General features: G+C 41.6%; 1 protein-coding gene across 4 annotated transcripts; it reads right to left on the bottom strand.

Moving 5' to 3' along the window:
* Positions 1-278: 278 nt before the first annotated feature.
* On the bottom strand, positions 279-23686 carry itgb6 (integrin, beta 6). 4 transcript variants are annotated; one of them, XM_062527635.1, is made up of 17 exons: positions 23629-23686; positions 20774-20852; positions 20400-20479; positions 20107-20302; positions 19632-19878; positions 19120-19285; positions 18784-18945; positions 15981-16076; positions 15548-15637; positions 13936-14070; positions 10182-10441; positions 9892-10043; positions 8225-8447; positions 7104-7204; positions 4055-4171; positions 1144-1310; positions 279-913 (listed from the first exon to the last, which is right to left on the bottom strand). In XM_062527635.1, the coding sequence occupies exons 2-17, from the start codon at positions 20832-20834 to the stop codon at positions 812-814; spliced, it is 2355 nt and encodes a 784-aa protein (XP_062383619.1). In that variant the 5' UTR covers positions 20835-20852; positions 23629-23686; the 3' UTR covers positions 279-811. The 4 variants fall into 4 exon arrangements, with proteins under 4 accessions (XP_062383619.1, XP_062383620.1, XP_062383618.1 ...); XM_062527636.1 differs by lacking the exon at positions 23629-23686 and adding an exon at positions 20939-21023; XM_062527634.1 differs by lacking the exon at positions 23629-23686 and having other exon boundaries at positions 20774-20993.
* Between the last annotated feature and the right edge of the window lie 114 nt (positions 23687-23800).

Raw genomic sequence — 23800 nt, 5'->3', positions numbered from 1 at the left:
AATCGGGAGGCTACGTCAAGGCGGTTATTCGAAATGGGCGATACCTCTCTGGTGAAGTGAAATGTAATTAAACCGATCACATGCAACCAGTGTTCAATTCTGATCGATTTATCTATCTTTTATTAATTAGGCTAATCTTCTCACTTGTACATCTGACTTCGCACTGTCGACAAGATCGCTGCAACTTGAATCCTCGGAGCAAACGCATTTAGGTAAAATGTGGAATTGATCATTAAAGCAGTTTAGAAATAATGATTTAAAAAGACACGTCGTGGGAGTTATTTGATCCAGCCAAGTTCAAATTTATTTCAATAATAATTATCCTCATTTTATCACACATATCAAACAATTCAAGGCTCAGCCTCAATTTCAAACATGGTCAAATGGGTTTTAGCCAACATTTCCAGAAAACCCTAAACATACAGAAAGTTAAAATAATTAATCATGGTCATTTATTGTTAAAGCACACAAATATTCTCTAAACACTAAAAACAAATCTAGTGCCCAGTCAAGCAGAAGAATCAGTGGCAAAACCAAGTAGTTGTACTTTTTCAGTAGTAACAGAAGTCTGTAATGTCATGGCCGTTCAAAAATGTAAAAATCCCTGAATACACAAAACATTTGATTCAGAAAATAAGGTGAATCTCAATGAGAATTCTCTAAAATCAATATCTCCCTTTCTTTCTTTACACACATACACATGCACGCACGCACACACACACACACACACACACACACACACACACACAAACAAACAAACAGTGCAGTCAGCAGCTAGAGTGCGTTTCATCTGTAGTCTTTCAATCTGGACTCAGTAGTTTGATAGACCAATGTCCACTTTTTGCCTCCCATTGTTTTTGTATGTCACATTTTTGAAGGTCGACGTAGAACTCCTGAAGAGTGGATTTGTTCCCTTGAAGAAAAACAATGGATTTCATTTTTAACAGAGGAAACATACAATCATCTGTGTCCACTGTTTAATGCACACGACTTTCACAGAAATCTATTAAAATGTGCTACTTCTTGCAAATAATATGAACAACATACACTATAATAAAGACACCAGTTCAGATGCCAGCAGCCCTTTACCATCTAGATAAAGTGTTACCATCTTGTTATTGTAGGTGCTGTAGGTAAACATACCGACTGCCATTTGGCCTTTGCTCTCTCTGCCTCAAACTTAGCCACCTCCTTGCGGTCATGGACAGACACCAGCAGCTTCCAGACCCCCAACAAGATGATCCCGATGGTGAGAACTGATAGGGACACACCCAGCACGATCATCGCGATGTCCGGAGGCTCAGGGCAATCTGGACAACAATGATGATTTGATTATCTATGAAGCTTATTTTTTTTAGTTATCAGAGATCTGAAGGAAGAGTGCCAGGGGACAATACCAATCAGACCCATCATGGGTCATCATGAATGTAACGGTAAAAACAGCAATGTTGTATCTAAGACAGCGGCAATAAACGAAAATGATAGTAGCAGTGGTATAAGCGGGATAATCAACTCCGTGCCGTGCGTTTCTAGGAAAATAATGCACTTTTCAAAGTGTCCTGCCTGCGGCGTCGGGTCCTTATTACCACTTCGAACATGCATTATTTTCCTAGAAACGCACTGTGCGTCGTTGATTATCCCTTACATAATAGCTCAATTTATCAATCAATAGCTTAAAGGAACTCTTCACCGTTTTTTTCATATTAAACTAATATGAAAAAACGGTGAAGTGTTCCTTCAATAAAAATAACTAAATACAATAATATGCAAACCATAATGTATGTGAAACGCTTAAAGGAACACTTCACAGTACACTTTTTTTTCATATTAAACGTTATTCCCTTAACTATAAGACGAGTTGATACATACATGGGGGCAGCTGTGGTGTACTGGTTAGGGCTTCGGGCTTGTAACCGGAGGGTTGCCGGTTCGATCCCCGACCAGTCCACCACAGCTGAAGTGCCCTTGAGCAAGGCACCTAACCCCTCACTGCTCCCCGAGCGCCGCTGGTTGGGCAGGCAGCTCACTGCTCTGGGTTAGTGTGTGATTCACCTCACTGTGTGTGTGCTGTGTTCACTAATTCGGTTAAATTGGGTTAAATGCAGAGAAATGAATTTCCCTCACGGGATCAAAAAAGTATATATTCTATTCTATTCTATTCTATTCACGTTTCAATGCGTGCACTCACTGTTCTCTGGCGCGTGGCGCTACTTTGATAGCACTTAGCTAGCCCAGTTCATTCATTAGAATCTAAACAGAGATGAATTTAGAAACGACCAAACATCTCCATGTTTTCCCTAGAAATACAGTTACACAAGTAGTCATACGACCAAGTATGGTGAGACAAAATAAAACTAGGTGCATTTCTAAGCGGGTAAGAGGGATAACTATGTGGCGGAATAACACTTGGGAGCACTTCGACTCGGCGCAGTGTTATCATCACTCTTGCACTTTCAGTTTCACTTTGGAGTGAGGATATTACTGCGCTGAGCCTAAGTACTCCCAAGTGTTATTCCGCCACACAATATAGTTATCCCTCTTACCTGGTTTATGCCAAACATAGCGCTTGGAGTCCAGTGCAAAACACATCTGGAATATTCTGCTACAGTACCATGTGGAAAAAGCTTTTATGGTCAGATGAGACTAAGATTGGATTTTGTAGACTAAGATTGGATTTTTTGGACTGAGCTCCAGGCGCTAATCAAACACAGTATACACACCCAAACACAGCCAAAACACACCATACCAACTGTGAAGCATGGTGGGGGCAACATTATGTTGTGGGGATGTTTCCCTTCAGTGGGGACTAGGCAATTGGTCAGGATTGAAGGGAAAATGGATGCTGCCAAGTACAGCCAAATTCTTGAGGAAAACCTGCGTCCCTCTGCTAGAAAGCTGAAGATGGGCAGGTCATTTGCCTTCCAACATGACAATGATCTTAAACATACTGCCAAAAGAATAAAGGAGTGGCTTAAGGATAGTATGGTGAATATCCTTGAGTGGCATAGTCAGAGCCCTGACTTAAATCCTATTGAAAATCTGTGGATTGACTTGAAGAGAGCAGTCCATCGCCATTCCCTAAAGAATTTGACTGAATTTTAACAATTCTGCACGGATGATTGGGCAAATATTCCCCAATCTAGGCGTGCAAAGCTATAATAGAGACATCCAAACAGATTGATGGCTGTAATGAAAGCAAAAGGAAGCTCCACAAAGTATTAAGTCAGGGGTATGATGACTTTTTCAACCCTGTTATTCTATTTATTTTTTTTAATTAATTTTCAGAATTTTTGACTTTTTTTTCGTTATTTTGATGTTGTACTGCTAAATTTGTAGATAAAACTGGAAAAGATTTTTTTTTAAAAAAAATGGGTTTTGATTTCAGCCTGTAAGACAAAAAAGTAACTATTTCAAAAGGGTATGATGACTTTCTATAGGCACTGAATACTATTTACTACAATTTACTACAATTACTCATATTTAGTATTCTAAATAATCCAGAATACATGTTACTTCTAAACACTGTATATCAACACTTCTGTAATGGCACAGCAATGTTACAGAGCATTATTACAAAGCAATTATTTAAATTCAATCCAAACCAATCTAAACCGGCTTTCCAAAATACTGGAATGACAAATGGATCCTAAGTAGATAATAGAGACCTTTACTACAATTTATCAGGTGCGTGGTGATGCCACCGTGACAAGTGAAGGACACACCCCTGCCTCCATACACACTACTACCTCCCTGAGGTCAAGGTGTTTAGAGCATTGCTTTCAGTGCAGCTAAATGGGGAATATAATATAAAAAGTTTTCCTCAACAACACCACTGTGTTCTAATAAGACCTGGCACTGGAAGAGACTAATTAAATGTGCGTCTGGTAAAGCAGTGAGCTTTGGTGCTGCGAGCAATGCTAGTGGTGTGTGTGTGTGTGTGTGTGTGTGTGTGTGTGTGCGTGCGTGTGCGTGTGCGTGTGCGTGTGCGTGTGCGTGTGCGTGTGCGTGTGCGTGTGTGTGTTTGTGTGTGTGTGTGTGGAGGGGGGATCCTTACCATACTGTTTGAGGTTGTAGACGGTGATGCCATGGTCGGCCTCGACTAGGCTGTATGATATGAAGCACTCACTGGTAGTCTGAAGAGAACAGGCCACGGACTGACTCTCATCAAAGTCTGAGGGGAAAACACACAGATTATTAGGCATTTTAAAAATATTACTAAATGCTTTGTTCTTCATTTGTAAAGCATTGTTAACTAGAAAAGCACTCCGAGAGTTTCCTCCGCCTGCATTGTTCTTCCTAGGTTGTCTTACATTTGAACCAACACTATTTTGATCGACACCACGTGGCCATACCATGCCATTACACCACTACGCTAAATACATTAATGCCTCTGGAATCCCGATCAGTCCCAAAATGTAATAGTTTCTTCCGTGGGTCATGTCTGACCTTCCCTGAAAATCTCATCGAAATCCATCTATTACTTTTTGAGTTATCTTGCTAACAAACAGACAGACAAACGTCGGTCCCCGATGAAAACATATACCTCCTTGGCGGAGGTAAAAAAAATGAATACTTAATTGTTAATTAATAATGAATTGTTACTTAATAAATGATACAATAATAATTTGCTGAAGTATTATTATTACCTCCGCCAAGGAGGTTATGTTTTCATCGGGGACCGGCGTTTATTTGTTTGTCTGTCTGTCTGTTTGTTTGTCTGTCTGTCTGTTAGCAAGATAACTCAAAAAGTAATGGATGGATTTCGATGAAATTTTCAGCGAATGTCGGGCATGACCCTGTAGAAAGTGGCAGAAAATGTGAACCGTGGAAAAGTAAAAAAATTGCATAAGATAGTTAGCTAAAAAATAGTCTTAATATAACTGCTTAATTCCAGCTTGCTCTAAACCAAATAAAAATGTGCAAATGCGGCAATGACAGATAACTTGTGTGAAAAGAATATTTACTTAGACTAGAAGAGTGATTTTACGTAAAGATTAAGTGTGGTTTTGTTTAACTTTAGAGTGTGTTTTTGCTTAATCCTTTAAAGAACGATTGTTTAGCCCTTAAAGTGTTTTAGTCAAGCTTATAGAGTAATGCTGTGTAAGAGTTTTACGTGTAATAGTTTCTGCGTAGAGCCATGTATAGGCAACATCTGGGTGCTGTGTCGGAATTTTAAGTGTGAAGAGTTGTGGAAAGCCACAGAAAAAGAAACAAGAGATAGACAAACAGCTGACTGTGATAAAAGGTGATAGATTGAGGTTCAGCTTGAGAAATACAAAAGTTTTGTATTGTTGTTGTATGGTAATTGCACAGTAATCGTCTAGAAATTTCACATTAATTATTTGTAATATGTGGTTTAAAAATATTATTACCATTAAATTGCATAGACAGACAAACAGACAGACAAACAAACAAACAGACAAACATACGCCGGTCCCCGATGAAAACAACCTTGGCGGAGGTAATGAGTAGTAAGGGTAACACTTACATTTATTAATTTAGCACTTTCATCCAATGCAATTTACACATGTAAATTATATATTCATATATTATAAAGTATATACATTATAACTTGTCAGGCTACTGCATGCTAGCCCAGCTCCTTATCCACTACTCTGCCCCACCTAATATTACTACTACTACCAGAGGGCGAGAGTGCATATGTTTAATAGTAGTATTCAAAGAGATAGTGGTAGAAAGTGGAGAGGAAGGACATGTGTGTAAGGCGTGTTGGCTTGTTAGATGTATTAGGAGAGGAGGTACATGCTAGAGTTGGGTCTTAGAGATAGAGAGGGATAACCAAGTGCTCTGGTATCACTTGGCATGCACGTGGACCTTTATATAAGCCTGCATGTGATCTACAGTGCTCTGTGTATTGATGTGTTTTTTTGTTATTTCCTGCACATGCAAAAACCTTGCATTTTACAGTATTTTGCATTATTTTGTAAAAACAATCCACATTTCTGTATTTCTGTGACAGCCTTTCCATAGGTGTCTCCTTCCCCCCATCTATCAAACATGACATTTTGGTGTCAGTTTGATTTATTGCCTGTGTGAAGTCATTACTGTTGATCAAATTACTAAACTATAGTAGTGTTTCTACAAAAGGAACCACCAAACTATTAGATTTTTTCTTTAAAGGAAGGAGCCATGCAAACTGATATCAGCCCCCTCCCTCCACCTTTCTCCCCTCTCACCCTCCACTTGTGTCTCTTTCTCATTCTCAGTTTCCCTGAGTGAGACAGTGATGGCCATTTCAGAGCTCCGTCTCCTAGTTTCATGTCACCACCATTGTGTCTCATTGTGTCTCCCCTGATGGGCAGCCACAGGGTAGTGGGCAGCCACAGTCCACACCACTGATCCCATCCACAGCTGGCCATCAGATCCACATCTCTGCTTGCACCCATGTGAGTGCTGTGCCACAAAGGATCTTGCTGTGAAAAGGGGTCCTGAAGGAGCAGCACTCGTGTTCAATGAGCCCTAACAAAAGCCTCGGCTACACTACAAGGTAAATAGCATGTCCTCTTTTGTGGAGTGGCGGGCCAGATAATCTGGCTCTTGTTGGGGAAGGGCGGGGTGTAGAGGGGAAGGGAGGGGAGGAGACTGAGGTGAGGGGGAGAGGGGGGAACTCTCAAGCTAATGAGGAGCTGTGTGCTCCTGAAGCTCAGGCTATACAGCACTACTGAATGAACATGATCAAACAGTGTTGCTTTTGCAGGCCCCACGCCTCTCCAATGTGACTAGTGTTACCACACATTATTTGACACAATAATGCGCCAAAACATGAAGAGGCTAAAAGTGAAGAGCTAAACTCTCAGAAAGAAACCCACAAAAAATGCAAACAGGACACTCTTCTTTTGTCCTTTACAGTATATGTATATTATGTCCTTACATCCTGCAGCGGAGGCCCCACACCACACATCACATCACATCACATCACATCACATCACATCACATCACAACTTAATCTAGAGAGATTAAGTTGAAAGAATGACCTGTCACTGAAGAAAGACTTTATCAATGTCAAGATGAAACACTTTTCTTTTAAACACACTTCTCTTTTTTGACATACTGAGGTCTTTCTGGGCAACAGCCAGACTCACCTGTGGAATTGCTGACAAAGGCGAGAGGAGAGCTGCAAGCATGAAGACATCTTTCTCTCTCAGGAGAGTCATCTTGCTGAAGGTGACACTCAACACAAGACCTGTGAGAAATCACACACATACACACACACACACACACACACACACACACACACACACACACACACACACACACGCACATAAGCAGTCAGTCACCTCTTTTAAAAACACTCCCCTTGAGAGAGGGCCTTTCATTGTGCGTCTCTGAATGCAAGAAAAAGGGTCCACTTTCAAGTCAAGGCACTCCCACAAGTCCCGGCCACTTGGAAGTGTTTTTTTCCCAGGGCTGGCCCACTCTATCTCAGCATCTTGGCACTGGATGAATGGAGGCGGCCACAGGGCCTCTGGAACCAGAGGGAAAGGAAATACTCTTGGACCTGTGTGATGTGTCTCAGTGTCTCTCGACCCCCCTTGAGGATAAGAGTGCACGCCGGTTGGACATACGAAGAAGAGGAGAAGAGGATAGCCTTGCTCTTAGACCTAACAGTAGGAGTACATGGTGTAATATGGCACACATCAAAAGAGACCAAAGAGCTCTCAGGGTGACTCGGTGAGGAGCACACTCCAATGGCCACACTCTCTGATGATAAAGCTTCTGCCAAACCGGTCTGTTAGTACCATTAACGCGACTGCATCTAAATCAGCCCTACCTAGTCTGGCTATCATACTACGCTAAATCTTTTAAGATTGAACATTAGTATGGGGAGTCTGCGCTTTATTTCTACTGCACAAGAGGTGTGATCAATGGGCATTGCTCAAATGACTCCGTATGCGGATAGTCCTTCAACCAATACAACACTGGCCGCAGATAAAGTATTTTTAGAGCTCCGTAGTTGTTTATGTGAACTTGTTTTGAACAAACATACACAACCATTTCAAAGTATTTCTGTTATTAAGGAAAAATAAGTCAAACCTTGTTTGCTGTTTGTTAATATCTAGACAACATTCAATGTTGAGTGTGTGTGTGTGTGTGTGTGTGTGTGTGTGTGTGTGTGTGTGTGTGTGTGTGTGTGTGTGTGTGTGTGTGTGTGTGTGTGTGTGCATGTGTGTGTGTGCACAGTTGCCCAAGTGGTGTGTGTTACCTGATGGAGGAGCAGGAGTCTCCACAGGTGGGGCATTTCTCACAGGTGTCTCCTGATGCTCCGGCCACAGAGCAGACACAGCTCCCGCACACACACGCCCCCTTGCCACTGCACACGGCCCCGTCCGCCGACACACACCTGTCCACGCTGGTGCTGCAGTTGCAGGACTCACCCATCCAGCCATGGTGACACACACACTCTCCACAGTCACACTCACCATGGCCTGGGAACCCAAAGGACATAATACACACACACACACACATACACCCAGCACACACACACACACACACACACACACACACACACACACACACACACACACACACACACACACACACACACACACACACACATATACACACACACACACACACACAAACACACACACACACACACACACACACACACACACACAATAAGTGAATGAGGATAAGATGCACGGAATTGTACCAAAACTCTCTCTCACTTTGTGTTTCCTTTCTTCTTTTCTATTTAAAGTGAAAGTGAACCCATAACCACAACAGGACAAGATGGTCTGAACGTGTTCCAACTGCAGCAGTTCACCACATGTCTGTCCACCCCTCTAGGAGCTCTGTGTGAACGCACGTGGTAATTTGCTGTGTTATCATTTCATTAACATTCCACAGGGGGGAGTGGGTTGGTCTCAATTACATTCACCCCTCTTGTTTTCACGGAAGCAGAGAAACATTTTACCACTTCAGCAGGTCTGGGTTTAAATCAAAGGCACTTTCACGTGTATCAAGATGTGTGTGTGTGTGTGTGTGTGTGTGTGTGTGTGTGTGTGTGTGTGTGTGTGTGTGTGTGTGTGTGTGTGTGTGTGTGTGTGTGTGTGTGTGTGTGTGTGTGTGTGTGTGTTTGTGCGTGTGTGTGTGTGTGTGTGTGCAATGTGGGTTGTGTATTTATTTTGTGTGGGTTTTTTAGAACGCCGGTCATTATCGGAAAATAAGTCCCGACAGGATGAACAGAACCCCAACGTGCAGCGGAGGGGTTTGGCTTCGTCCTGAAGGGTCTTATTTTCCGATAATGACCGACGTTCTATACATTATCCCGCTTATTATACGGCTACTTACCAAAACGAGAAAAGAAACTTAACTCAATGTGTCTTTAGCAATGACTTGGCTACCGTTTTGTGGCTTCCGCTAGAACTAGCAAAATAAATAGTTCGCCACAGTTGACAATTGTTAGGTGTTGCCTGGCAACATACTTAGTAGCTGAGTTTCACTTTCAATGAAATTCCATTGCAACCAGCGAACGGATTTGTTGCGGATTGATATGAAAGACGTGAATTAGAAGCACAAAACCCATTGCCATTGACAGCGGTCATTATATACTTTGCAGCAGTCATTATATAGATTTAACAGACCTCCGAACATTGGGAAGGCCCATTCATGTCAATGGAACTTTCTGCAGCACTCTGAAGAGCCATGTAATAAACAGTATTAATACATGGATATAGAATATTTCATATCTTGACAACGTATACATTGTTCTGTGTGTTTGCCATAGAGAATATACAGTATCAATGTGTTGCTTGAGTTTGTATGTGAATATTTGTGTGTGTGTGTGTGTGTGTGTGTGTGTGTGTGTGTGTGTGTGTGTGCATGCTGCGTGCTTGTTTGCCACCATCACGATGATTACTGACTGACCCCCACAGAGTTCTCCTCTGAATCGAGGGCAGGAGAAGTCATCACACTCGCAGTAGCGGCCATACACACGGCCAAAGCTGGATGGGTAGCACAGGCACTCCCCACAGAAACACATGCCCTGACCACTGCACACCTCGGCCTCTTCATCCACTCTGCAGGGAGTGCAAAGATCAGTCAGAAATCCCCTCTAGAGGGCGTGGTAGTGAGACAAGTTACAAATGATCAGCAAAAAATCTCTTTCATCCTGCGCTTGTTTAGCCAGATCTCCTTCATGTAGCTGGAGGACTTACCTGCAGTCGCTGCTCTGGGCCTTCTCCTCTGTGCACTCACACCTGGGCCCCATGTAGCCAGGCTCGCACACACAGATGCCGCAGGTGAATGTGCCATGGCCGCAGTCGCTGCCGTTGGCCTGCGGGGCGTGTTGGCAGTCGCAGGTGCACAGGGACTCCAGCTCCACCTCCAGGGCCTGCTGCATGCCCACCGGACGGATGTGGAAATGCCGCGGCCCTGGCAGGCACTTGCTCAGCTGTAACGTCACGTTGAACGTCACCTGAGAGGGGAAATCAAACTCACGTCATGTTCTTTTTACTGTAAAGATATCCCAGTTGAATTTTACATTCCAGTTCAGTATTTGTTTAGATATTTAGAGTTTAGTTCAGTTTGACATTCATTTTGATGTAATTCTTATTTACTATTATGCTAGCTATTTACAGTATAGTAAAAAACAAATGTCTGGGGTGGGGGGGGGGGGGTTGCCTTTATTTGGATAGGACAGAGAAGTGTGACAGCTAAGTTAAGTGAGAGGGAAAGATGGGGTGGGATCAGGAAATGATCAAACCCAGTCAAATTCAAACCTGGGCCATGAGCACTTGGACCCGAACATTGTATGGACACTGTTGAATAATTAAATATTTTAAAGGTGAACTATGTAAGTTTTTTTTTTAGCTTAATTTGCCTTAACTAATCAGCTTCGGAGTCATTGAAATGGCTATTTGACTTATTTCGGGTTGAATGACGGCTGTCTCACTTCTCCCTAGCGCCTCTGAGCGGAAAAACCACGAATGCAAGTTTGTGCCACCGGGACGGCCTCCCGATCATGCTCATGAAAAGGCAGACTGACCAATTGAGGAGTGTTGTAAAATATACAGTACATGCTAAAGCTGTAGGGGAAGCTCTGCAGAGAAACCTGCGAGCGTAAAACGAGCGAAAACGATTGCCAATGAAATGAAATTGCCAAACCTGCATAGTTTCCCTTTAACATTTTAATATTGTGTGGATAAATGTTGAAATTAGTATTTTTAATTCAAGTGATTCATCAGCAAAGATTTGATTCACTCACACTCAATTTCTTTTTAACTCACAATAGCAAGATAAGAAAATGTATTTTTATGAAAGTCTGTCTGTCTGTTTTTCGCATATTTGTCAAATGATTTTGTCGTTGTTTGGATAAGAAACGCAAAAGATGTTGTGAAATATATCCATAAAAGAAACACTCATTGACTCTCGCTGCTCTACACTCCCCAGTCTGTGTATTTGTGTGTTATTCGCATATCTGTCAAACTGTTTGTCTGATTGATTTCAAACTAGGCAGGTGCCTTGCTATGAATACACTGGTAAAAGAAGCACACATTGGCTTTTGCCACTCTACTGTAGCCACTCTCACACAGCACAGCACAGCACAGCACAGGACCAAAGACAGAGAGGGTAAACAGAGTTTTTTTTTTCAGATTTCAGACACGTCAACAAACATGTATATGCAGAGGCTAACAATAAATATATAGCCTTAACTCAATTTTAACTCATTTTGATCTGTAAAAATATAATATGCAGCCATGCCTAAATTGAATTCTGCACATTTATTATTGGCTATTGTATTATAATATAATATTCAATATTCATTACTGAATGCTTAACTGTAACAATGCTTTTCCATATCCTATTTTTAAAGCAGACTGTACCTTCAGGCATGTAATTGGGCTACGTTTTTTTACAGGATGTTTGAATGGGCACTGCACTAGTTTATATCAATTACATTTAATATATTTAATTATATACAATGTTTGCCTCTAGTAAGGTTTCCTCATTTTTCACAAAGTGGCAGCAATCAGCAGTCAATTCCCTTCATGCCCACAAGACACGACAGGCTCAGATATTAAACTCCTACAACCTCTGGTGGCTGCTGGAACATCTTTTTCAGCATTCACGCCTCTCTCTGAGAGTAAAGTTTCTTGAATCCTGACATGTAGTCGTCCTACCACATGCACGATGGACCCTATACCTACAGGCCTGCTTCAGTCCATCAGCCCGACTATAACACAAGCTATTACACATGTGATCAATTCTTCCCTAACCTCCGGCACGTTTCCAGCAGCATGCAAAATGGCCCAGGTTACACCTTTACTTAAGAAAACCTCACTCAACGTGGCTCAAGTTGAGAACTTTCCTATCCAAAGGTATAGACCAAGCAGTTTCCAAACAAGTCTCTGAATTCCTTTCACAGAACAATCTTCTGGATCCAAATCAATCTGGGTTCAAAAGCGGCCACTCCACTGAAACGGCTCTGCTGTCTGTAACAGAAGCCTTAACACTTCCAGGTCTGAGGCCTTTCAGACACTCTGAGGCAGTTTGCTACAACTGCATAACCAAAGAGCTATCATGAACATGAGGCATGGTTGTGCCCTCCTTCATATGAAAATCTTGAACTTAGAAATAGTCACAAAAAAATGGGTGAATTAGAACAAAGCCTACTTGTGATGTCAATATCGCAAAGCCATTAAAGTTAAATTGTGGTCGCCATTTAGTCAAAAGGACCATTTCAATAACCAGCCTAAATATAAGGTTTTAATTGGGCTGTGTCCTCTTTAAAATGTTTAACATGTTGTAAGTCACTTTGGTTAAAAATCGTCAGCCAATGTAATATAATGTAATAACTATCTTAGTTCTACTACTTTCTGTGACAACAGGTGAAAAAGTGTACTATAAATGTCACCCACCCACTCACACTCCTTTAGTCTCCATTCTGAATCAGCCAGCTCATGTTGTTATATAACTCAGACACCTACCCAATCAGAGAGCTGTTCAACAGAGCCAAGGGTCAATAAGCTTTGCAAACAGCACACACACTCAGGAGAAATACACAGGACTGTATAAATTGAACGTGACTGCAATCACATTTCGCCTGGATTCCTTTGTTTCTGTCCTGTTTGCTTTAGAGTTTTCCCACTTTATCATATAAATACTAGATAACCACTGTATCTATACCAGTATCTCATTTTTTGTGAAAGACACATATACGCACAGATACACACACACAGAGACACATGGATACACACACAAACACACAAACACACACACACACACACACACACACACACACACACACACACACACACACACACACACACACACACACACATGCACCTTTCATATGATCAAGCCCGCAAATGCATCTTTTGTGTGCTGGCTCTGTACCTCCTCATCTCTCTCCCATCCACTGCTTGGCTACATTTCCTGACCATCCGGGCAACACCCTCCTTATTCCTCAATGTCCCCATAGTCTTTGCTGCCCAGACAGGCTATAATCTCGGTTTCATTTACTGTAGATAAAGGATTGTCTGTTTATGAATAAATGGAAACGGTGTTTCTTTGTGTTACGATAAATGCAAAAGATTTGGAAGAGGCCATTTTGAGGAGAGCTGGACGAGATGATACATTGTAGCCCTGCTCTAAGCACATCTTGTTCTGTATCCTTCACCTTTAGAATGACACTTACTTTTGAAAAATAAAACCCCAAAACATTCTGTTACATTCTGCGTGCACACACACAAGTGGGCAAATAAGCAATTTGTAAAATTTGTAATTTCACAATTTCAGAAAACATATACATTTCTAGGTTAAGTTATTTATTGAATGTTGCTTTGTCAGTAATCTATACAATTTAGACGTCACAGTAATTGCCAGAAAGAAAAGTTGTGTGAAGGATCTAAGAATTTTGTAGCACTTCTTTTCTGCACAGCAGAAAACACTTCCTGAAAGCCAACATACCATGTCACCAGCTTTGACGTTGGAACAGCGCTTGTGCCCTGGGTGAACACTGCCATCCTGGCACATGGCAGTGAAAGAGAGCTGAAGGTCCTCTGTGTCCCCCAGAACTTCCAGGTCAATCTCAGAGCGCAGCTCCTGCATGGACACCAATTTGCACACACACACACACACACACACACACACACACACACACACACACACACACACACGCACATACACAGAGAGACACATATACACAACATTATCTTCCTATCTAACATTTACAAATTATTTTAGAGATAATAATGCATGTAAACAGCATACAAATAAAATATCCATTCAAATGAAGTCATAAAGATTGGAATAACTATGGAATAGATAGTTCCCCTTTTCACATTCACATTCTCTTTCCCTTAGTTGTCTGCGGTGTGCAAGCCGCAGCCATGGGAAGGAGAAAAGAGGAAGCAGTCCCAGTGTCACACCATGTAGCTCCATTCATATTCATATTTCCTCAAAGTAGTCAATCAATCTCATAAAAAAGGATTCATAGCTGCTAATTTAATTCAATAATATAATGAATACAGCAAATGTAACCCTAAAAACATACACTCAAGCAATTTAGTGAGATTTGCTATGAGCATGTCACCATCTGTATTTTGAAATACATTTTAATACATGATTTCAGTAGGCTTCTAGTCGGTACTGTTATGGTTGTAGCATGATCAGACATTTGAAGTGAGATTTGCAGCTGGCAGCAAAGCAAAGCTAAGTAATGGTGACACCTCACAGGCTATGTGGGACATGAGGGATCATGTTTGGTCAGATGCATCAGGAAGAAGGAAATTATGTGTCAACACATAACAATAAGCTCAACATACAGCATGCATTCAATGTCTGCATTCTCCATTCTGCATGCTGATGAACTGCATGTGTTCAGCATGCAGACAAGAGAAGGCCAACACTGACTCACATCTGAAAGCTTTGAGACATTATTCTGGAAGGGTGCACATTAAACACACACATTCTCCACACATAGTTCAGCACATTTTTTCTCATTCTCTCTTCCTCTTTCTCTTTCTCTTTCTTTCACAGAGACAAACACTTTCTTGTTTACAGAAAAGGACAGGACTTGTGAACAAAGTGTGGAAAGAAAATCCAATAGAGATAAAGGGAGAGAGAGCGAGAAATGACAGATATAGCAGGCAAGAAACAGATCAAACAGAGGGTAGGACATGTATGGGCTTGCTGCTCACTAAGATGGAGCCCATGAGGATGAGGTTGTGTAAAAAGAGGAGGTAAAAGAGAGATGGGGGCGGAGGAAAAGTGGTGAGGCCCAGGTCACCAGAAACACACACACACACACACACACACACACACACACACACACACACACACACACACACACACACACACACACACACACACTTTCAAATTACCCTGGCAGCATGTGTACTAATGTGCTTGCCTATTTTTTTTGTTTTGTTTCATGTCAGATATGTTCATACAAAGCCATTTTAAACCAATATATGGAGACAAACACATACCTACTACACAAAATAGGCTACACACAAAAAATACACAGAGACACACAAACATACGTTGTAATGAGCGTATAAGGGTGATGACCTCTCACCTTATAAGCTGTCATGATAAGTTCCTGGATGTTCCTGGAATCTTCTTCCAGTTTGCCAACTGTGGCTCCAGGTATGAAATGTGCATAATGCTGAAAACACACACACACACACACACACACACACACACACACACACACACAATACAGAGGTGATCTCAGAGTTACAGCTGTCTTTGGAGGAGGTCCACTGCAGCATGGCTAGAACATTAACTGTATTGTTTTTGCTTTGCTTAAAGTTGGACCCAGCAATGGAAGCTTGTGTGAACTTGTCCTGTGGCAGAGCTATTTGGATGTTAAGTGAATCATGGAATCTACCCTCAGCGAAACATGCCGATATTGTTTCCTCCAACAAGGCTCTCACATTTCAGGAAACACATCCAAAAGAACACACATACATATCACATAAAGGTAAGCAGAGGGGTGTTGTTCTCACCTCATAGTTTTGTCTGACTTTGTCAGTCACTGCAAATATGAGCAGGATGTTGTTCTCCACCACTTTCTCTATCAGCTGCCCTAAGGTAGGATACTCCTGAATGTGCCGAAAGCAAAACAGCCAACATGCTCAGCATAAGTTGGCGTGTCAAAGAATAATTCGCAACTCAGTGAGAGGCTTTGAACGCAATTGGCTATGGCTATGGCTATGGCTATGGCTATGGCTATGGCTATGGTTATTTAGCAGACGCCTTTGTCCAAAGCGACATACAAATAAATAGCAATACAAATTAAATAACAGTGAACAATTACAAAAAAGGGAGAATAGCAATATTATCAATACAACAATCATTTAAGCACTAATCTAATGAGAAATAAAACAATGAAATGACAAAAGCAATCAAATAAGTCACTCAGTTAATTATGTAATAACAATAACTATAGCAAGGTATGGCTAAATTTAAGGACAATAGCAGAATAAATGTAAAATTTTAACAATGGACAAATTATAACAAAACAAAACTATTATACAAACCATAACACATAACAAACACTCAAAAGACTAAGTGCATATTAAACAAATATGCCTTAAGACCCCTCTTAAAAGATCCAAAACTGTTGCTTGAACGGAGAGCACTGGGCAACTCATTCCACCAACACGGAACCACTGAAGAATAGGATCTACAGATTGACCTAGCATGTATGGTTTGTCGACATAACAGACGCTCCTCAGAAGATCGCAATGGGCGGTTGGGAATGTACATCTTCATCAAAGAACTGAAGTAGCTAGGAGCAGATCCAGTCAGTGTCCTATAGGCCAGAGTGAGAGATTTAAATTTAATTCTGGCTACTATAGGGAGCCAGTGGAGAGTAACTAGGAGAGGGGTTACATGTGTCCTCTTTGGCTGATTGAAGACCAGTCGTGCTGCAGCATTCTGAATCAACTGTAGTGGTCTTAATACGCAAGCAGGTAGGCCAGCTAACAGGGAATTACAGTAGTCCAGCTTGGAGATAACCATTGCCTGTACAAGAAGCTGAGTGGAATCTTGTGTCAGATAAGGTCTGATCTTCCTAATGTTGTACAGGGTATACCGACATGACTTTGCAATTGAGGCAACATGCTCAGAGAAAGTAAGTTGGTCATCAATTATGACACCCAAGTTACGTGCCGATCTAGTTGGAGTCAATGAGGATGAATCAAGCTGGATGTTCATCTGTTGGGGAATGGCTGTTTTTGCTGGAAACACCAAGAGCTCAGTTTTGGAAAGATTAAGCTGAAGGTGCTGATCCTTCATCCAGATTGAAATATCCTTCAGGCATGCAGAGATCCGATGGGAAACACTAGAGTCCTCAGGTGGGAAGGATAGGAAAAGTTGAGTGTCGTCCGCATAGCAATGATATTCAAATCCATGAGAGCGAATAATCCCACCTAAAGAAGTGGTGTAAATAGAGAAGAGGAGGGGCCCTAATACTGATCCTTGAGGGACTCCTGTAGTGAGGTCATGAGACTTTGATATCTGTCCCTGCCAAGACACGCTAAAAGAACGCCCTTTAAGGTAAGATTTGAACCAGTCAAGAGCTTTCCCAGAAATTCCCAGTTCATATAGTGTAGAAAGGAGAATGTCATGGTTAACCGTATCAAAGGCTGCAGATAAATCTAACAGAATTAACACTGATGACTGAGCAGAGGACTTAGCTACTCTCAATGCTTCAGTCACAGATAGAAGAGCAGTTTCAGTAGAATGACCACTCTTGAAACCAGACTGCATAGGGTCTAGTAGGTTATTCTGATAGAGGAAGTCACACATTTGCTTGAAGACCACTTTCTCCAAAACCTTTGACAAGAAAGGAAGAAGGGAGACAGGTCTGTAGTTCTTCACATCAGTTGAATTAAGTGTACTTTTCTTCAGCAAAGGTGTAATTCTTGCCTGTTTAAAAGAAGAAGGAACTATTCCAGAACTGAGTGAAGTATTAAATACATGTGTGACTGCCGGTATAATAGCGGGTGCTATAGACTGCAGGAGAGTAGACGGGACAGGATCCAAAGGGCATGTGGTTGGACGGCTTCGCTGAAGCAGTTGAGAGACTGCTTCCTCATCAAGAGGAGAGAAAAAGTCCAATGATGGCATCATGTTAACACCAGGCAGAGTCCTTCTTACAGGGTCATCAAACTGAGCACTTATCTTAGCAACTTTCTCAGTGAAAAATGTTGCAAAGTCATCTGCTGACAGTGAAGAAGCTGCTGGCGGTGGTGGAGGATTGAGAAGAGACTTGAATATAGAAAAAAGTTTTCTGCTGTCAGTGGCGTTCTCAATCTTACTCTGATAGTATGTTCTTTTTGCAAGTGTGACAGTGGATGAAAAAGATGAAAGCATAGACTGGTATTTACTAAGATCATTTCTATCTCCAGATTTATGCCATTTCCTTTCAGCAGCTCTAAGTTCCTTGCGAACTGAGCGTATACTGTTTGTCAGCCATGGATGGCGAGGTTTAGAACGAGTGGGTCTTGTGGAAAGAGGACATGCTATATTCAGACAGGATGCCAGTGTAGAGCAAAGAGTCTCTGTAGCGTCATTAACCTCATTAACCGCAATTCTACAGCAGAACAGGGATTTTCCTATTCAGACTACAGTAGCATCTGCTAATAAGGCTGAATTGTGTAGCATTCATTCAATTCATTCAATACTATCCTAGTGATAGTGAATGCATTTATGTCCGCTTGATACCAGAACAGATTTGAAATGCCCTTTCCGCTCTGCTTCAGAATATCCATTCAAGTTAAAGGGCAGCAGACTTCACCTTACCAGCTGGGCTGCCATGGAGTACTCATTGTTGCTGTCCAAGTGGCACTGGCCATCGTTAGGGAGTACAATGCCAGCCATTTTGCTGTCCATCCCGAAGTGGGAGTCATCGTCGCTGACAAACACCAACAAACGCATGGAGTCATTCCTCCAGCCGATCTTATCCTCAAAATGAAAGTAAATGCACTTCATTTGCATATGCCCATATTATGTCAATGTATCATAGTATATCATAACTATATCCTTATAGGCTACAATATATGTATTATAGTGTAAGGTAGGCCTACTAACAAAAATGCCACATCTATATCTATCGATATATTCTGTCATTATGCCTACCCCACAAACTGCTGCCTGCATGATGGCATCAAAGCCACACTCTGGCATGTCATTGTTTGCAGATACTTGCTGCTTGGAGACAATCTCACTGAACTTCTGTGTGCTGCTGGTCAGAGACAGAACATGCCTGTACCCAAAGGCTGGCAGACATGTGTTATCTATACCCCTGGAAGAGAGAGGGGGAGAGAAAGAGAGAGAGAGAGAGAGAGAGAGAGAGAGAGAGAGCAGTATTAATAGCAAGAAAAAAACCAAATAGTCAATCCAGTTTTTTATCTTCAAAATGACACACAGAATAAAAGTAGGCATAATCTTGCCCATATCATTGCTTAATTAAAATAGTATCAAAGGTACAGCCAATGCGATGATTTATATATTTGCTCAAACATGTTCAATTCTTTGAGCAAAATGCAAACAACAGATAGGCCTGCTGATTACAAATATGAATGTGTAAGTTTAGGTGAAATGCTAAATTATTAAATGCAATTTGCTTTGTTTGCAAGCAGAATATGTACCAGCATGGATTCTCCAGTTCCTCTTTGGTGATTTTGATGAAGGGTAGCACAGGTTTTTCTACAAAGGACCCAAAGCCAAGCCTGAATTTACTGGTAAGCTTGGCCATTGCCTTGGAGAGAGTGGACCCTAGGTTCTTGATCATTTTCAAGTCATCAAACATGGATGCAGAGAGGTCCATGAGGTAGTAGAGGTCCACTGGGTAGTCCTCCGTTTGCTGGACTTTGATTTGAAGCGTTATGTTACTGTCTGAAAACAACATAAAATGAATGTAATTAAATAAAGAATTTACACATAATCACATGATTACAAATCACTGAGTTAACAGAGTTAAAACGTGTGCCTTACAAAAAGCTATACCACATTACTAGTTTAGGTAAAATGTACTCAACATAATATCAGTTTAAATTATTAATTATGCAACAAATAACTAATACCAGTTGTAGTGGTTATAGGCTCATGTGTGGGCTAACCTACCTGGCCGCAGCTTAACTGATATCCTTTGAGGTGCTATGTGCGTACGGTTTCCATCGCCGGCTTTCCCTAAGGAATTATTCAGCTGAACCTCCATGCTAGAGACTGGGAACTCCACAAAGCTGCGCAAGCATCCCTTCTGTTGGAGAGCCTCTTCAGTGTCGCATCGCTCACTCACTGAAAACATTTCTGTGAAGTTCTGTAAAAACGATTTGATTGTTAACCTTCTTTACCATCTAGCTTAAATATTTTACACTTCGGTAAAACATGTGTGCAACAGTTTTGCACTGGCCTACCTCTTGCGTGCACCAAGCACACTGGGGGCCCAGCTGAAGACAACGGTCACAAGTCACTGCGCTCCCAACTGAACACGTCCCTAGACCAGAAAGCGACACAAGCAAGACAGTCGTGGTCAGGACGTGGTTTCTCAGTCTCGCAACAACAGTTTCTCACGAACCAGCGAACCAAAAAAACGATAGATCAGATGACATGTAGTGTATCCAACGTTTTCTCATATCTCGAGCGTGTCAAAACATGCAGAGAAATTAGCATTTTTTACAATAGGTATCTTTCATTTTATAGGCTACTTAAAAAGCTGGTAGCCACACTAATGTTGTTGTATCAGATGTCACACATTAATGTTGGCTATTAGTGGTTGCTTTTATCTTACCTTCGACAGATCGGTAGCAGTACTGTAGAATAAAGCCAAGAAAAACCAGTGCAATACCCATTAGTCCTTACGGTTTCAGCTGAAATAGGTGAGAAAAACAAAATTCGTCTTAGTTTTCTTACATCCACTATTGTGGATATCTACGCTAAATGGTTCAAACTTAACCTTGGTGGTATGGAACCAAATGTCTCCCGTTGAATGCAACGCAAGAGTCTCCCTTCTTCTGACATACTTACCTGCCCAACCTTTTATGTTCACTTCCGGACAGGTGAGAGCATGAGTCCAGAATGCGTTTTCGTTGTAAGGTGCACACAAGGGGTGGAGTGAGATCTTCTGTATGCACATACAGCCTAAGCGTGTGTCATAGCCTACCTTCAATAGAAACCTATAAATTGCTAAATGTTTAGGTCCATAAACAAATGCCAAGCTGAATGATCTCCAAGCCTTTATTTTTTAACTAAAATGACGCATGGTATGTTTCAATCATCTGATTGGCCTTTATGTAACTTAACACTCATTCACGCGATTCGTAACTCATAGCTGTACTGACGTAGTGTAAATTACTGAATTAAAATTATTTTGAATAGATCCAGTGTGATTATTTTCTATGCAACTTATGCTCAACAGATACTGATCGAACGATTTGTATGATCTTTTCGATAAGACAATATAGTCTACTGTGTGTGACACACACACACACACACACACACACACACACACACACACACACACACACACACACACACACACACACACACACAGAGAGAATTTAATTAATTTTTCAAAAACATATAATAGAATAGGCTATATAGGCTACTTGTTTGATCCCGTAATGGATATTCGGTCTCTGCATTTATCCCAATTCGATAATTAGTGAACACACACGGCACGCAGTGAAGGTGTGAGGTGAAGCACACACTAACCCAAAGCAGTTATCACGACTGCCATACATCTATTTTCAATGGAAGAGGAGTTGTGATTGATTTTTCCAAGATTAGGCCTATTCAGCCTATTCATTTATTTATTTTCTATCTGGTCGTTATAACCTAATGTCTGAATTTGTCATAAGTCATACTGAGCACCATTTATGGACAAGCTACTGAAAAACATTGTATCATACTTTATTTAAAGGTAATAAGTGATAAAGGCACACTATTGTTTTACTTAGGCTACAGGGGAATATAAAAACATCATGATATGACGCATATCAAGGCAAGCTAACAGGTGCGTCTGAGCGAGTGTGACAGGGGAGACCACGCCTGCCTGCATAGACCGTGAGTCAATATGTCTCCTTCAGCAGCCTCGGGGAAACTAGAGGTCCCTGTTAATAGTTAACGCCGAGGAACCTACATGAAGTCTGCACAAGTTGGCAAATTAAAAATCCGTTTTTAAGTGACTGGAACAAATGTAATGATTAACATCAGAAGTAATGTTAGCAGATGTCAGTAACACATTGAAAACATGCAAATTTGCATTGTAAACAATTGTTTTTATATTCACCTCTGACATGATGGGTTTGTCTTGAATTACTCTCAAATACAGAGAGAGAGAGAGAGAGAGAGAGAGAGACTATACTCTGATAGCTAGACACTAGACAGACATATTATGCATACACGAAGATAGACAGACAGAGAGAACACGTGAGAGAGAGAAAATAAAGAAAAGAGAACAGGTGAATGAGAGAAAGAAAGGAAATATGGAGGGGGTGAGTGACTACAGCTGGTTTATCAGGAACAGGTGGTATGTTGTAGCAGCTGTGGCATCCAATTCCTGTATTATAAGTGATTCCTCAGGAGCATGTATCCATACGCCATAGGAAATCTGGGAGGGGGTGGGGGGGTATATTATCCCATTACTAAAATAGACTTTGCCGCCTACCCCTGAATGTCAGACAGGTGCAGTCATCCCCTGGTCAAATTCCAGCCTGTACTATTGTTTATTAAATCCCATTCATTAAGATCAATATGATCCACACCTCAGCTCTCCTTTCCTGCTCTGTCCTTTACTGCATCTTTTTGTTATTGCTTTCCTCTTGTACTGTCCAACACCCATGACATCTCCCTTGCCTGCCCTTTCCTTTTTATCACTCCTCTCCCCTGCCCCTTGGAACTTTTTCTCCCCTATCCATTCTCTCAATCAGCTTCGTCAGTAGGGTGTATTACCTGAAGCCCAGTGAAGACTGACTTTTACAAACGGTGGTATTGTCATCTGTATCCTGTTCATACATCATATTAATAACTGTAATGTTACCCTTAATGTCTGTTAATTCCCTTTACCATTTACAATATCAAAGCCACTGTCATTACTTACATAGTACACATTTCTCACTTTTTCATTCACATTTTGAAGGGTGAATGTCTCTACGCACTGAATGAATGAGCATTCTGGCCACAGACAAGGAGCCAAACATAGTCAGCTTTCAGGCTGCTGTGAAAGGTCCACAGCTGTAAGCATTGGGTTGTATGTCTCTGTCCAGATGTCCATTAAGCATTACATCATTTTATATGTGTTTGTGTGTGTGTGTGTGTGTGTGTGTGTGTGTGTGTGTGCTTCCATGTGAAATTAATTTCCTCCTCCACATGTCCGTATTCTGACACTGAAAACGGTTTCTTTTCTCCATCTACTGGGAATCCCTTGCATAATTTATACTACAAACACACACACACACACACACACACACACACACACACACACACACACACACACAATAATAATTCATGCTAGAACACAGTGTGGCCACGACAGCTCTAGCCTTTTAGCTGACTTCCATGATCTCTGAGATGTGCGGCTGTAATACAGCTACACACACACACAAAACTGACCAAACACGTATACACACTTACACACACACTCACCGGCAGAGCCCTCCTCCGATACCATGCTGTCCCTGGCGCTGCTCGCTGTTTGTGATCAAAACACAAAGACGCTCCCTCCTCCTCCACCACCTCCACCACCACACCACCTCCCTCTTCAGTTCCCCCAACACACCGCTCCACACCAGCAGAAAAATAGGCTGTCAGTTCAGTG

Source organism: Sardina pilchardus, chromosome 23 (assembly GCF_963854185.1).
Source record: "Sardina pilchardus chromosome 23, fSarPil1.1, whole genome shotgun sequence".
Classification (NCBI taxonomy): Eukaryota; Metazoa; Chordata; class Actinopteri; order Clupeiformes; family Clupeidae; genus Sardina; species Sardina pilchardus.
Note: the sequence above shows the minus strand (reverse complement) of the source record. Positions and strands in the feature narration are given on the sequence as shown.

Bases quoted from the DNA above. Each gene is read 5' to 3' on its own strand.
- itgb6 (XM_062527635.1), bottom strand. From the start codon at position 20,834: ATGGGTATTGCACTGGTTTTTCTTGGCTTTATTCTACAGTACTGCTAC. The intron at 18,946-19,119 runs GTAGGCATAATG...TTTCATTTTGAG, and splicing joins TGCAGGCAGCAGTTTGTGGG to GATAAGATCGGCTGGAGGAA. The intron at 10,044-10,181 runs GTAAGTCCTCCA...CACTCCCTGCAG, and splicing joins GCCCAGAGCAGCGACTGCAG to AGTGGATGAAGAGGCCGAGG.